The 14,658-nt window shown below is 41.0% G+C and overlaps 1 protein-coding gene across 7 annotated transcripts; it reads left to right on the top strand.

The window, feature by feature from the left end:
• The first annotated feature begins 1,347 nt into the window (after positions 1–1,347).
• On the top strand, positions 1,348–10,586 carry sip2 (septin interacting protein 2). 7 transcript variants are annotated; one of them, XM_087356774.1, is made up of 7 exons: positions 1,348–1,442; positions 2,279–2,406; positions 3,217–3,251; positions 4,093–6,611; positions 7,002–7,106; positions 8,114–8,204; positions 9,689–10,586. In XM_087356774.1, exons 2-7 carry the CDS (start codon positions 2,282–2,284, stop codon positions 9,823–9,825), a joined length of 3,012 nt encoding a protein of 1,003 aa, XP_087212900.1. In that variant the 5' UTR covers positions 1,348–1,442; positions 2,279–2,281; the 3' UTR covers positions 9,826–10,586. The 7 variants fall into 7 exon arrangements, with proteins under 7 accessions (XP_087212900.1, XP_021940733.2, XP_021940729.2 ...); XM_022085041.2 differs by having other exon boundaries at positions 2,279–2,416; positions 4,126–6,611; XM_087356775.1 differs by lacking the exon at positions 1,348–1,442 and adding an exon at positions 1,466–1,680.
• Positions 10,587–14,658: the final 4,072 nt, after the last annotated feature.

Genomic DNA, 14,658 nt, shown 5'->3' with positions numbered 1-14,658 from the left:
ACAGCAAAAAAGTATTTTACATCCAAGACAGGGTCATTAGAATAATAGCAGGCATTAAAAGTAGAGCCTCTTTCAGGGAATTGTTTTAGAAGTTTAATATTCTTTGACTATCCACTGAATTCTTGCTCTCACTGTTATCATTTGTAGTGGATAACATGGAAAAAGTTCAAACAAATTCAGATATCCACAATATGAGAACAAGATACAGATACAACCTTCATTAGCTAAATTCTAACCTCAGTAAATATCAAAAAGGAGTTTACTATACTGGAATCAGGTTATTGAATAATCTTACACCTACTATCAGAAGTTTAAACCACAATACAAAAATATTATAACCAAGCATTAAAATAGTATCTCCTATCTAGCTCCTTCTACGCAGTAGAAGAATTTATAAATACATGTAAGTAACAATGGTGATAGTACTCATCATAATTATTTTGCTGTAATACTGTAGTTTCAAAAATTTGTAAATAGCTGTTATAACTATATATTTATGTTTGTACTTCTTCTTTTCTTCTTAGGTTGTCAACCTTGCAGTTGGTTGGCAGCAACTCTCCACCAGTTCCTGTCCTGTGCTAATCTCTTCAGCTCCACATAGGTTTGTAAGCCCAGCTGCTCCTCGAGCTGTCCTATATAGTCCAACCTAGGCCTGCCCCTACAGTTCTTTCCCTCCACAGACCCTTCCAAGATGAAAGCCGGCAAACTCTCATGCCTAATGATATGTCCAATCCAGTTGTTTCATCTCATCCTCATGTGCTCTATCAGACACAGTATCTGTCTGATCCTTCTAAATATCTCCTCCTTACTCACTATTTCTATCCAGGGTATTTTCAAAATATATTTGTACTAGAAACAAGTATTGTATTTGTGCTATGATCTGTTCTACATCCTTGGCTTAGGCCTATGATGGGTTTATGGAATATAAATAAATTCTATTTTAACATAAATTTAATATATGGAATGGTCCTGTCTTCTGCATTATGGATGAAGTATACATGTGCTAACTGAAAGGTGATTAAACATTCTCTCAAACATTATGAGATTGGGAGAGGGATTTTCTGGTCATTAGATGTACAAGTGGTAATTTATGTAGAAAGCAGCCATCAGGGCTATAGAGTCAATTATACCTGTGTATAAATATTTTTTTTCGTGTGTTTTATTGTGGGTTAAGGTAAAAGATGTCGGTTGGAAGTAATAGCTGTTATCGAATGAGCTCTTGGCAGTGGCTAGTTATTTCACTATTACAGGTGATAGATGCCAGCACAATATTTTATGTACGTCATTCGATGCAGGGATTGGCAACTACTGAGAAGAAAGTTTCTGAATGTGGGAGTTTCCCCCCCCCCCCCTTCATTTCAGCAATCCATTGACATTGAATTAGTGATGTTGATGCTGATTTTGACCAGTAGATATAAAATACTTGAGGAGGAAAGTGGACTGTGAGTAAAAGAAATCTTATCAAAGAGTTCAGGAACAAAATCACTGTTTTTTTCTGCAATGATTTCTTTTTTTGGTTATGTTAAGGGTATTCGTGCGTTGACATGTGAATATTGGTAGCACCGATTATTTGAATGGGTGGTTTTTGTTTGCGTCAAATTTAAGATACATTTATTGTATGTAAAGTAGGACAGAAACATTAAATACTATTATTTTAGATGTGTTAAATTGTTTTTAAAGGCAAGTATAATAAGATCGACAAATCTGATAAGTTTTCGTGTTTCTGAAGTATTACTAGTTCTTGTTCTAACGGTTTGAATGCATTTTGTTGTGAGCTATATAGCGTCCCAATTTCTTTTTATCAAATGTATATGGTTCCCCAACATTGAAATGTGTGAATTTACAAGTTAAGTTTCTTTCTCTCAAAGTCATCATATAATTAATGTAGGGGCCACGAAGTAAAGTGAATCATAGAATTTCGCATAGCGTATTACCAGGTTTGTGAAAGGAAGGCTTGCAAATGGTGGATCATAACCGTCCTCCAGTTTATAAGATCAGTAATCTTTTTTAATACTTGTGTTTAGCCATTTCATCATAATGCAGCCGCAATAGTTTTGTGTTGTGTTAGTTATTTAGCTGTTGTTATGGTTTGGGGGATGTATTGCAGACTTAACTTTTATAATTTTACTTCATAATACTGTGCTTGAATTTTGGGTGTGTGATTCCACATAACTTGTCCAACTTATAAATGGTTTGTAAAAGTTTTGCACTAGAGCCTAGCTTGTTTTTTTTTTAGTGTATGTGTGTGTATATTTTTGTCTTCTTTTTTTAAAAAAAGCTTATGGAATTAGCCATGGAGGCTGTGAATTCATACTGCAGCAGTGATGATGAAGTTTTGTTTGGTCCCATCACAACGAAAGAAATCAGGAAGGCTTTAACACTGAGAAGGCAGACAAAAGTGTTAGAGTAAGTGTCAGTAAGTCAAGAGTTCACAGTCTGTTCTCAAGGGTGCTGCATGGTGGGAAGAGTGGCGTAATGTCCTGTAGTGTATGACAGTTTTAATAGCTGAGCTTTTTAGTCTGTAATTATGAAAATTGTTTTCATATATTCATAAACAAATTTAATATATAAATTATTTTGCTCCTCTACTCTGTTTTGTAAAGACATGAACTTTATTATGGGTTCTGACTTTTTTAAAAGTGTTTTATGTTCTTGGAAATATTGTACAGATCTGTAATTTGGATACTCAGAAACAGTAAATTACTTAATACACACATAGAGCATGCCTGTATCAAGGGAGTTGTTTTTGTGGAAAAGTGTGTTTGTGATGTATAACTGTGCTACTGCTATTGTTTCGTCAAAGTGCAGTGTGCTTCAGAGGTTATATTCAAATTATCAATATGTAAATCCTGCTTCCTGATTTTGAGAAATAAGGGGGCAGTTCAGATGCTCACAAAGAACTCTGTGGTTAGGAGAATCAGGACTTGTAGGTTATGGGCTGAACATGTAGTTTAGTTGATAGATGCAAAAAGTGTTGCCACGAAGCTGGAAAGGAGGATGGATAATAATATGTGGAATTGGTTCTGCATTGTTGACCATTGGAAGGTGTTCATGGGTTTTTGGTTTAATATAAGAAATAGTACTACGGAAAATTGTTCAAATCTGATGAGTGTTGCAATGACCTACTTTACTTCTTATGTAAAACCTGAATGTCCTTTATATATGTGTAGATATGCAATTGCTGTTTTACTGAATGTACTGTGTTAATACTTTTAGGTGTGCTGATGTAACTCCAGGTGACACCTCTGCAGGTAAAATAGTTTTGAAAATTTATTAATGCTGTGTTTGTGTCATTAATTTGTGCAGTACCACTCTCTACTTCATTGTTGCTCTGTAATGGCTGAAATATTGCATTTTGCATATTCATGTACTGCCTGGTTTGCAAGAGCTACACTGAGCTATCATCAGGACAACTTTTTCTTATCTGTTGTTTCAATGTGGTGCATAATGGGGACATCATCTCTCTCTCTCTCTCTGTCATATGTTTTATCTCAGAGTGGATGGGCTTTTATGAAATTTGGTGTTAGGATATGCACCAAAGCGAATTTAATTTTTGTGCATTTTGTTCAAAATTTGACTTCTACTTTAATTCAAGCTCAATTTGAACTCATAAATTTTGTCAAAACTTTTTCCTTTGCTGGTTTATTATGTACATTATGGTAACAGCTGTCACTGATCCAAAAGTATTGTTTGAAAATGCTGTATAAACTGGTATGACAAAAAGCAGACATAGTGTGTGGAAGGTTGTAAAATCAGTACCAGAAACTGTAACAACAAAACCAAATTTAATTTTTGTCATAGTTTTGCATTTGGTCTCTCATTCCAAGCCAAGAACAGGGCCTGGGATATGAATGAAATATTATATTAGAGTTGTGCTTTTTTACCTGTCATAATGCTGTTAGGATAATTCAGTTGCGCATATTTAAATGGGCTGATTGAAATACACCTTTACATATTAAATGGTTTTTTATGAAACCTTATGAGAAGAGTCCTCTAGGGACATTAAGAGGACCACAATTTTTTCATTTTATTTTATTGAGTGTAAATAGAGTTTGTTTTAACTGTGTATTTTAATTTGCTTTTGAACTTCAGTGAACTCTGGTCACATTTTGATTGCTGTAACAGATAAAAAGGAGGCAGTGCAGAACCTTACCTTTCCACTACAACCTCCTAGACACAAAGAACACCTGACAAAGATGTGGAAGAGCAGAAGTCTTGACATTCCATTTGACTGCAATATGAATGATGACAGTGAAGAGGCAGAGACCCCAGCACCTCCGCCGAGTCCTGAGTTTAGTGGGTACAATGGTTCTCCGTACCCCACTCCGTGTCATACCCGCCAACAGCCGTATGTTAATCTTGGGGGAATTGCTGAAGAAGAGGGGTGTGCAGATGAGGTGGAGGAGCATAGCTCACCAGCACACCTCACATTCTTCCCCAGATATTCTGACATTGGACAGTTCAGTACGTGCAAAGATGCACACACCGTCTCATATTCCTCTGTTGGATTTAATGAATCAGTCTCAATATTGTCAAATATGGATGACAGTTTAGTGGAGAATACAGCGAGATTGTCATTAGTGCCAGTGGTGACTTGCAGGGAGACTGTGGAAGCAAGTGCCACTGATGAAGCCTTTACAGGTGAAACGCAGAAAATGTCAGATGAGGACATGAAGGCACGGGACATGTTGATTGAGAAGATGGAACAACATGATGCACTGACACGGCAGCTGAGAAGTGTCAAGAAACAGCATATTAATGTGCCTGATGACTACAGGAAGCCATTATCATCTAAAGTCTCAAATGATGACATTGTAACTTTGAATGATGTTGAAAATGACTTTTCATCAGATGAAGATGGCCCCGACAGCCCGGAAGTTCGAGTCTTGAGTGATGATAGTTTGGAAGTCATCTCCAGTGTATTTGAATCATCTGGCGAGAATTATCAACCACTAATGGTAGACACTTCTGCTATTGCTGACAAGTTGGAAAGTTGTAATTTTTCAAGATTGATTTCTGAAGGGGATTTTATTTCACCAATTGTAAAAACAGTGGGGTGTCATGACAGTTTGTTGAGTAAGAGCACTCTTGTTGGAGATCTTGAACGTCAGTATGGTAGACAGAAGGTTGATCAAGCACTCGCTGCCCTGGGCTGCCTGACAAGAGATGTAGGCACCAGTCATAATAATGAGCTGGATGATGCACCACTTTCACCAGAATTTGATATCAAAATACCAGAGCAGACAGAGTCAGTGCCTTGTAACATTTCATATAATAAGATTGTAGCCGAGTATTCGCTGATTTCTGATGCCGATGACTGTTCGGAAACATCCGTGAGGGATGACGGCAATGAAGAACTTAATGGCGACCGTGGTGATGTCAGGAATAATGTTATGGTCAGTGCTGATGAGGATGGAGGCTTTCTGTCTGTTCTGTCTGAAGCTGCTCTTTATCATGCTACTTTGAAGCAGGCAAGTGACAAAGGCATTAATGTTGCACTAGCAGAAAACACTGACATGTATTCACAAGATGTTTTGGAGGAATTGAACTGTGCCTCTGCATCTACTGCTCTTCATTGTGTACGTGAGGAATATGACAACGTGCAGAAGCGAGGTCAGTCGCATGAAACTAATGGAAAATTTATGCAGGAGGGGCGAGTACAAGGGGAACCTTCTGGATTGGATCTGAGAAACAAAAGTGTCGATGATTACGGTGATAATTCAATATCTGTTATTCAGGAGTGCTCTGTGCTTGATGATGATAACATGGGGTCATGCATTCGAGAAATGGATGCCAAGAGTGACCTTAATGAGAATGACAGGAAAAACATTGAGAACGTGAATAACTTGGAGTCAAGTTGTGAAGAAGGGTTCAATGATACTCTGGAGGAGATGGAAATGTTGCTGAAGTTTGGGATGGATTACATGATGAGTGGTAACAACACGGAGTGTCCTGACAGATTAGACGAGCGGTCTCTTTTTCACAGTGTGTCGACCCCAAAGAAGCCACTGACTGAGAAGGCGGGGTTTGAAGATTTCGGTGATCCAATTCGTTTTAGAAATGTAGTTGAGATATCCAATGAGGATTGCTCTAAAGCTTCTACAGAGCGTGAGGTGTGTGCCTCAGGTCTCTTGATAAAGAGTCGTGTGCCATCGTCTCAAGGTGTACCCTGTGACGGTGTTGCAACTCCGTCAACAAGTGGCATTTTATTTCCAAAACCAACCACAACTCTGGGGAAGTTCCACAGTAAAATGGAGACTGTCTCACCAGTTGTAAATTTGGGGGGTGAGAAACCAAGTGCTTTCAAAGTACCAGTGAAACCTTTGTTTCACGGCACCCATATTCCAAAGCTGCGTCCTCCCAGAAATGCCAAGAAAAGTCCACTGAAACCAATTAAAGTGGTGTCACCTTGTAAAAGGCCTTTGGGTTATAACACGATTGTGAGTCCTGTGGGAGCGTATATTCACAATACTCCGTCCCCTGCGCTAGTCACCAATGTTAAACCGAAACTCTGCCGCGCAGCAACGCCAAAGAGAGCGATGGTAGGCAGAGGTGCCACAGTGATGCCAAGACATGATTTTGCGTCTGCAATTGCGAAGACACATTTAGAGGTTAGTATAAATTTAGTTTTAGTAACTAATTCATTCTTTGGTAATAGAATTTTAGGTTTAATACTGCTAATGCCAGAGTATGCCATTCAACTCAATTTTGAGTAATTTAAATCCATTTGACATCCTGTATACTTTAAATTCATTTTAATATTATATCCCCAAGTTTTATGTTAAGATTAAAAATTAAAATATTTTGTTGCACCTGAGTCTTTAGCAGTTTTGATGTTTGTAAAATTAATAGGAATTTAGGAAGTAATACATTTTACGTGTTATTGCATAAATTGAGTGCATGATGGAGATGTCATGTCTGTCTGAGCGTCCAAGTGTTTTATTGCACATATCAGTCACATGGCACGTGCGACCCATTTTGTACAGCTGTGTTGCTTGCAGATTCCATACAAAGTGGAAGAGAGGGGTACAGAGAATGTGAACACGAGTAACATCCGTCCCATTCTACCTATCGTGTCATATTCGAGTGTGCCGTCAGTTATACTGGTAAGATCTAGTCAGATTTGTCACATATATTGTGATCTTTTCTGTGTGATAAATGGAGCGTTCAAACACATTTTTAAGGTGAAGTTGTTCCCAGTATTTATTAAGCACCACGCTATGAAGATGGCGTAGGTCCGTTCTTTCTTGACCTCAGTATTAGAGGAAGGTGAGTTGTCATGTTCGCTCCCTGGCTGTTTACGCACTGGGGAGAGGACCCGCGGTAGTCGGCGAGTCGGAAGCCGGGCGGTCCGCAGCGCTGGTCTGGACCTGAAGACTAAGAGAAAGATATTTTATTCCTGCTGCGAATCGAAGCCCAGTTATCGAGCCCATAGTCAGTTACTATTGGCTCTTCATTGACTTACATGACACTGACATTTTTTTTTATCCTGTTGATCTGTGAAAGTATTAAAAGTAATGTAATTGTAATCATAAGAGGAAGGTAACAAAATCTGGCCTGTAATTCAGTGTACAGTGTTCGTAGGTACGTAGTTACCCTGCTCAGATCATGTTTGGAAGGTTGAAACTGTCACAGTTTAGTTTTGTGTATTTTATTGTTACGAGCAAAGTCTGCACCATCAGGTTATGAGTGATGTTGGTCAATTTCTGCGGGACTACAGCGTGCAAAAACCCAGAATACGGACATCCTTATAATCACCAATGTGAGAAACTGAAATTGATCTGACCCGGGAATGGCTCAGTTAGTAAAGCAATTGACCGTGGGCTGAAGGGCCTGGGTTCAATACGTGGCAGGGGCACCTCATCCAGACCTGCTCTGGGGCCTGACTGATACTGGCACGCCTGTCCTTGGGAAGGAGGTCAGATTATCATGCTGACTTCTAACATTTATTTAGCGCTTAAGTTAACAATGCATGGAGCTTTTCCTCCACTCTGTCACGCGTTGTCTTCGCCTTTCGCGGACAGAGGAAATGGACTTGCACTCTTAGCATTATAGTGTAGAGTCTGAGTATGTGTGTAGGGCATGCTCACCCAAGAGTGAATGTTGATTCTAGGAGGAGCCACAGCTGGAGAGAATGCCTCGTTTAAATAAGAAAATGAAGAAGCTGTTGGACGCTCCGAAACCCCGCGTTTTTCGGCACGAAGGTAAGTGGTTTTAGTGGCAGTACGCTTTGGACTTTATCTTCTGTCTGATGCTGTAGAAGTGTTCCAAACAGATCTCCACTTTTTGGAGTCTTTTTTTCTGGGGGGGGGTAGGGGGGGCATTGTTTCATTATGTTTCTTTACCTCCAATACGTCCTGCTTATCCTCTTCTTAGATTTGTGTGGTCTTCCTGCCACATTGTCTGTCATCAAGGCTGTGAATTTTCTGATCTTTGTTTAGATTTTCTGTCTGAGTATTTTTGGAAGTCAATCAAAATCTTGTCCTTGGCGGCGGTGTTCTTTCCGTGATGTAAAGGATTCTGAGATTTGTGTTGTTTTTCATCAAGCACCTGTATTGTCACTGATAAGACATGTGACTACTTGCAGGCCTAGTTTGGAATTGGCTTCACGAGGCATTTCGAACTTGGTCGATGAGAAAGGCCCTCATTGGCAAGTGTTGACAGAATTTAATATGCATACGGAATGATGATTTGTATCTGGACTGGTGGTCACAAAAGATATTTCATCAATATCTGATTTAATATGCTGTCTGAATCGAAGGGTATTTGAGATGACGTTATCGTCTTCTGTGTTTTGCGGATGGTTATCGACATTTTGGAGGAATGTGTTGCCTCCATTTTCTACAAGATTACGTGGTGTCGCTACTCAGAAGTTCACTGCCCTGAGAACCTCAGATCACGTATTTATGGTCAGATTTTTTAGGAATTCATTGAGTAACATCACATCTGATGAAAGCAGTGGCTATGAAATGACAGTTTTCATGAATGTGAATCATTTGCTTAGGAAATCAGTGTGGGATATTTTTACTTTAAAAAAGAGAAGTGGTATAAAAATATATTTTTAGATATGATGAACAATTTTTGAGGAAAGTGGGTGTCTGTATCCTGTGGTATGCACACGTACACACATTAATGTACGTGCATATTCTCACACTTGAAGATGAAAGGGAAAAGTCTGAAGCAATGCTTAAGGCAGAGTTTGCATTTGTTCAAATTCAAAACTTAATGCATTATGAAATTTCCTGATTCAAACTTTTTTTTTGAAAGCTTTACGTGGACTGTAACTTACTTTTGATTGTTAAACTGTTGTGATGTGGAGGAACAGCACTGAGATATTATTACAGATGGTCACAATTTGTGTGGCTTCTGCTATTGTTGTGTAACCTGAAGAGTTGTCACAAAATTTACAGAAGCCTGTTGGACCACAGACTGCCCAGTTCAGTCCAGATCTCTTCTTTTACATTCATTTTAATATTATCCTTTCCCTTATGCTTGGGTCTTTCATTCAGTCATTTCCATCTAGGCATCTTTTAAAAGTGGTTGGCATGCATTTTGCCTAACCTTCACTCTCCCCTGTATTTCATCTTGACAGTTGGCCTTTTAGGTTTTGGAGTTTCTCGCTCCCCTCTCCCCCCATTCTGAAGACCTTCCACATGCCTCGTCACAAAGAGAACTGATGTGTTTGCAGGCCGCGTGAAGGTCGTGCCCAGTCCCCGAACTCGGAACGCGAACGCCGCGAGCCGCGCGGTTACCAGCGATGCTGACGGGGACATATCCGTGGTCGTCGAGAAACAGGTCACACGATCAAATACTCTGGGTGTTTGATGGTTGCTACTGAGCTCTGTCAGGGTGACATTTTTACTTAGGTCTTAGGTTTTAAAATATTTTAATTAGTTTTGTTTCTTAATTCAGTTTTATGTTATGATTGGTAATACTGAGTAAGGGATCATGAATGCATTGGTACAAGTTACACCAGGGCTCCAGGTCGTAATTGAAAAGGCAGGCAGATACCTTTCCAGACTCTGGATGCATTTTCGCCGGTGCAGTCGCCAGTTGTGATGCTGGTAACGGTTCGCATCACTGAACCGGCCAGTGAGGCCTGCTTGAAATGGATGGTTTTATGTTGTGACAGAGGCTTTGTACTCGTTAGACGAACCTCGGAAGCTGCGTCATGAGACTGAATTTATTTTATGATTGTGTGTTGCATGTCGTGTTCTCGTCGTTTGGAAAAACTTTAAACATTCTTGAAACCTGTTAAGGAAAAACAGTATTATGTACAATTTGGAACATCACGCTGTATGGTTACAAAATTTTTAAGTATTTTTTTTAAGTTGTGTTTGTGTGGAATTGTATGTTTGATAACAGATTGGCTAGAATGGCCCTTGAATGTGAAATGAGAATTTTGCTTGTAAAAGTCTGAATATCTGTGGTGAGATCGGTGAAGTTTTTGTGAGACTGTGAATGTTCCATGGTTTGTTTTCTGTCAGTATTGTTCTTTATTACTATAACAGATGTGTTGTGGCTTTGGTTTCTGAAATATTACTAGTTCATGTGACATTAAAAATAAATTTTATATTGAAACTGCAGAGTGATGTATAATTGTGTCAGACTGCCTGCCTGCCTGCCAGGTCTCTGATTTTATGAAGTGCATCCTCCTTTCCATTTCATAGTCTTCGTAGGGAAGAGTTGTCTGTCCGGGCGTATCCAGCATTAGGAATCATCATCGCCTTTTACAGCAGTGATTGACAATTATATTTGCATATATAGCAACAGATTTGCTGTTACGCCACCAGAAGTGAATGTGTGAATTAATGTTATGTAAAAATGTGTTTTGATAAATGTTTGGGATCTATAGTAAAGAAGTGAATGGAGACACAACACTGATTACTTTGGTCATCCAAGGTTATCCTTTTTTTTTATAGAGTGTCAGTTTAATTAGGTAAAGATTTAATGAAACATAAATTCTTGTCTGTGTTACACACAATGTTTGTGAAATTTAGAGAAGACTGATTTGAGATAACTCCACGGAGTGGAGTCTCTTCAGAAGCTAATATTCGCTCGGCTGATAGAGTAATCCCCAGCATTTTATGTTTCCCAGAAGTTCGTTTCTGTGTTTTACATGAGCCTGATGAATCTGATCCAAATTCTATTTCCCTAAGATCCTTTTTCAATGTCACCCTCCCATCTACGCCTGTGTCTTTCGGGTTTTCCAACGAAAATTCTGTATGCATCTCTCACGTCCGCCATTTGTGCTGCTTGCTTCGCGTATCACCTTGATTTCGTCAGACCAATACGATAATTACGCGTTGTTGAGTTTTGTGCGTAATTTTTAGGTACCCGGAACGTCAGTTTAAGTCGTTTTCCTCTCAGCAGAACACAAATTGGGAAGAAATCAACAGAATAATGTTTGTGGGACGTGTTTTCAGGGGGACAGCGCAAGAGCGTTTCAGCCGCGTAAGGTTAAACCGAAGGGAAGTCCCGTAGTTCGCGAAGGGCAAATCCCCATTCGTTAGCTTCGTAATAAGTCAACGATGTTTGTGGAAGGTCAGTGCGAAGAGAGAACAGAGATAACGTCGCCGTGTGTACTGAAGAGGACAAGTTCTATCGGGGAAAGTCACGTCGTTTCGCGTATTTTGCACTTTCAGATCACGAGGTGAGAACGCAGACGTCACGAAGTGAACTCGGAGAACGGCGAAGCTGTTCTACAAGAAATCAGCACAGAGAAGTGTTTCATAATTCAATCTCTAGACGCAGCAGCATTAGGGCGACAGGCACTTTGATCCAAGGCATCCCTTGAACACTCTAGAAATTCGTTCTATGTGTGTGGAATTTCGGCAGAAGCCTTCCGCTGAACTTCATCCTGAGCCACTTTAATCCAGTCTGACATCGCGATTACCAGTGGCCGCTGGTTTCCGCCATCCGGGCTCCACGCCCAGCCCATTGCAATAATACTGCGTCACTCGAATAACTCGAAAAGTTGTGTCACTTACCTCGACCTTCGTATGCCCTCGGCCACGCTGTTTTGAAACCCTTGTAATTTATGTTTGGTAAGAGACACATCCAGAGCAGCTGGGAAAAAGGAAAGTCGCCTTGTGCGCGTGTTTTGGAAGCGTCAGCTGTCTAAACAAAGCGCACGATTTTCAGGTTTTGATGACACAAGATTTCCTGTAAACGAGCGAGTTCTTTGTAACTGTCGTCTACGATCTAACCCTTGACTAAAGCAACCCTTCAAACGAGCCGAAATGATTGTACGATTCCAGGCGTTCTTGACGATGATCCAGCGCGGTAAGTCACGGACGTGGGCGTGTCTCTAATCTCACCTGTAACTTGACTTCTGGCTACAACTTTCAGCATGTCATGTTCTGTGTTCTGTAGCTTTAAAAATTGTAATTTAGTCGTGAGAACAACGAAGAATCAAATGTCAGGTTCTGTCTCGTTGTTCCTCCTTGAATGTCTCTAAAGGCGGCTCGAAGACGTTTTGTTTCAGAAGCGAACTCGGGAGAGATGTCCAGACGCCCGTCGTCCTTGGCGACCAGCACCAGCAGGAAGACAAATTGAATTAATTTGGGACATAAACATGGGCGGACGCATGTCGGTGAGTAACATTTTGCATATTTTTCAAAACCAGTGGCGTGTTATACTCTGATTACGAGTGACGTTTGACGCAGTCACAGAAACAAAACCCTCATTGCATTATCAGCGTTTCATTTTTTTGTGATATTCTATTTGGAGATTATCAATTACCAAGGAAACTTCGCTCTTTTGTTTTCTGCGTGCGTCTTCGCAGACATCAGAGGCCAGAGAGACAATTTTTGTTCCACTGCCAACAATTGAAGTGAACGAACCGGATAGGGTTTCAGTTTCTAAGGTTTGGGGGGGGGGGGGGGTCTCGCTGCTCTGTAAACAAGAACATGGCGCCGCAACTCAGGAGATATCTTGGTTTCTCAAGGTTTCGAGAGATGACGACAGATATCGCGGTCAAGATACTCATGGCAAAATGGCGTCACGTGACGTATATAATGGCCAGGGATCGCCACGTACTCAACGCAAGTTATTTTTCAATCAGTGGGTTGGAACGTCTTTATTAATAATTATTACCTCAACCCTTTAAGAGCCAGTGGCGTATGCTTTAATAGTCAGTAAGGCTGCGTGTGGTTCTTACACCAAGCAGCTGTTATTACTTTAAACATCGTCGACCAATACGTATTTGTAATTGTGAAGCGTCGTGTTTTCTTTGCGGTACGGACGGAAATATTAAATGATTCTTAGACGAGCTTCGGGCTTCAAAAGGTTGATGGAATTAAATTTAGAATGGGAGGTATTTGAAGCAGTCCCATAGATTTTTCGCGGTGTCAGCGGAGACAGGACGGACAAAGGCATGTGCGGAAATGTTGGAAGGCGTGTATTGAAAAGTTCCGGGTTCGGCAAATGCGTGATTGTTCACATTTGCTGTTGGGCGCACAAGCAAACGGGCGTTGGACAGAAAGCCATTCTTTTGGGTCCATAAGTGGCTTTTTGTTCCAGAACCGCGGGGCTGTCGGAAACCGGGAGTAACCGACAGCATTCCTGAACAGCAGGTCCTTCCTAGATCTTGACGCTTACAAACGTCAGGCAGCGAAGTTCCCTCTTCTCCTGTTCGGTGTACACAACTCAAGATCTCGCTCGACGCTTGCTAACATCTGCAGTTGATAACCTTTGGTGTCGTAACAACACAAGGTGAACTGTTTTAGTCGCGAAGTTTCTCGAGGTCTCTCTCAGGCCCTGTTTTTATCCTAAGGGCAAGGAGGCATTTTCTTCTACTGACTTGCATCAACATCCCCAGACTGTAAACAGACAAGTTCAAGGCTTTGCTGCCTGAGCGCGTTGCACGTGACAGGAACGAAGGGCAAGAAGGCACTGCCTTCCAGATGAAGAAGATCGCTGCCTCGTGCAGCCGGGGAGAATCTGACAGCTGCGTCGGAGAACAGAAAAAGAAATACCTTGATGGGGCTCCCGAAATGCTGTAACTTCTCTTACGCATGCGTAATGTGTGCGGTCTAAAGTCACTGAATCCTTCTGGACCTCAGCGACTCTTCGATGAGGTGCGCTGTAAGGCCTATGCTTGAAGCGGGGACGTCGAGGTTCTTCAGCGATTGGTCTCATTCAGAATTGATTCTGAACCTTTCATCTGTTTCTTTGTTCCTTGGATGGGGGATTGGCCCAACGCAAGGTCCGTGCACGGAGCCGTGACAGGATTGAGAGGTCGCGTCAGATGGAATGGAGAAAATTTCAGACTGAGGAATGTCTTGGAGGGCAGCGGAAATGTACGATTTTGGTGCGGCATTGAGTGTGAGCGGTGCCAGAGCTTGTCAGTTGAAACTAGCTGTGTCAGTGTCGCCTCGTCAGCCAAACGTGTTTATTTGCGGAAACTGCAGTCTCACCTCGCAGTCGCTACGAAACCCGTGACAATGCATTTTTTTCATTTCGTCAACCTTTTGAAACGGAAGCTTGTCTATAAAATATTTGAGAATCCAGTCCGTACCGCGAAGAAAACACAACTCTTAGCTATCGCGGGGATGAACTGGAACACGCCGGTTGGGGGAAGAATTAGAAGAAGATCGCACGCACGCACGCACGCACGCACGCACGCAAAGTCTTGTGGCGTCAGGCGCATGATGC

This window comes from Zootermopsis nevadensis, unplaced genomic scaffold (genome assembly GCF_977971745.1).
Source record: "Zootermopsis nevadensis isolate Lab colony 2312 unplaced genomic scaffold, Znev_1.0 Znev_ptg000027l, whole genome shotgun sequence".
In the NCBI taxonomy this organism is placed as follows: Eukaryota; Metazoa; Arthropoda; class Insecta; order Blattodea; family Termopsidae; genus Zootermopsis; species Zootermopsis nevadensis.
This window is presented reverse-complemented; position numbering and strand designations above follow the sequence as displayed.

Excerpts from the sequence above, each read along its gene's own strand:
- sip2 (XM_087356774.1), top strand. The coding sequence starts at position 2,282 with ATGGAATTAGCCATGGAGGCTGTGAATTCATACTGCAGCAGTGATGAT. Across the intron at positions 6,612-7,001 it reads TTGCGAAGACACATTTAGAG|ATTCCATACAAAGTGGAAGA; the intron begins GTTAGTATAAAT and ends TGTTGCTTGCAG. Across the intron at positions 7,107-8,113 it reads GTGTGCCGTCAGTTATACTG|GAGGAGCCACAGCTGGAGAG; the intron begins GTAAGATCTAGT and ends TGTTGATTCTAG.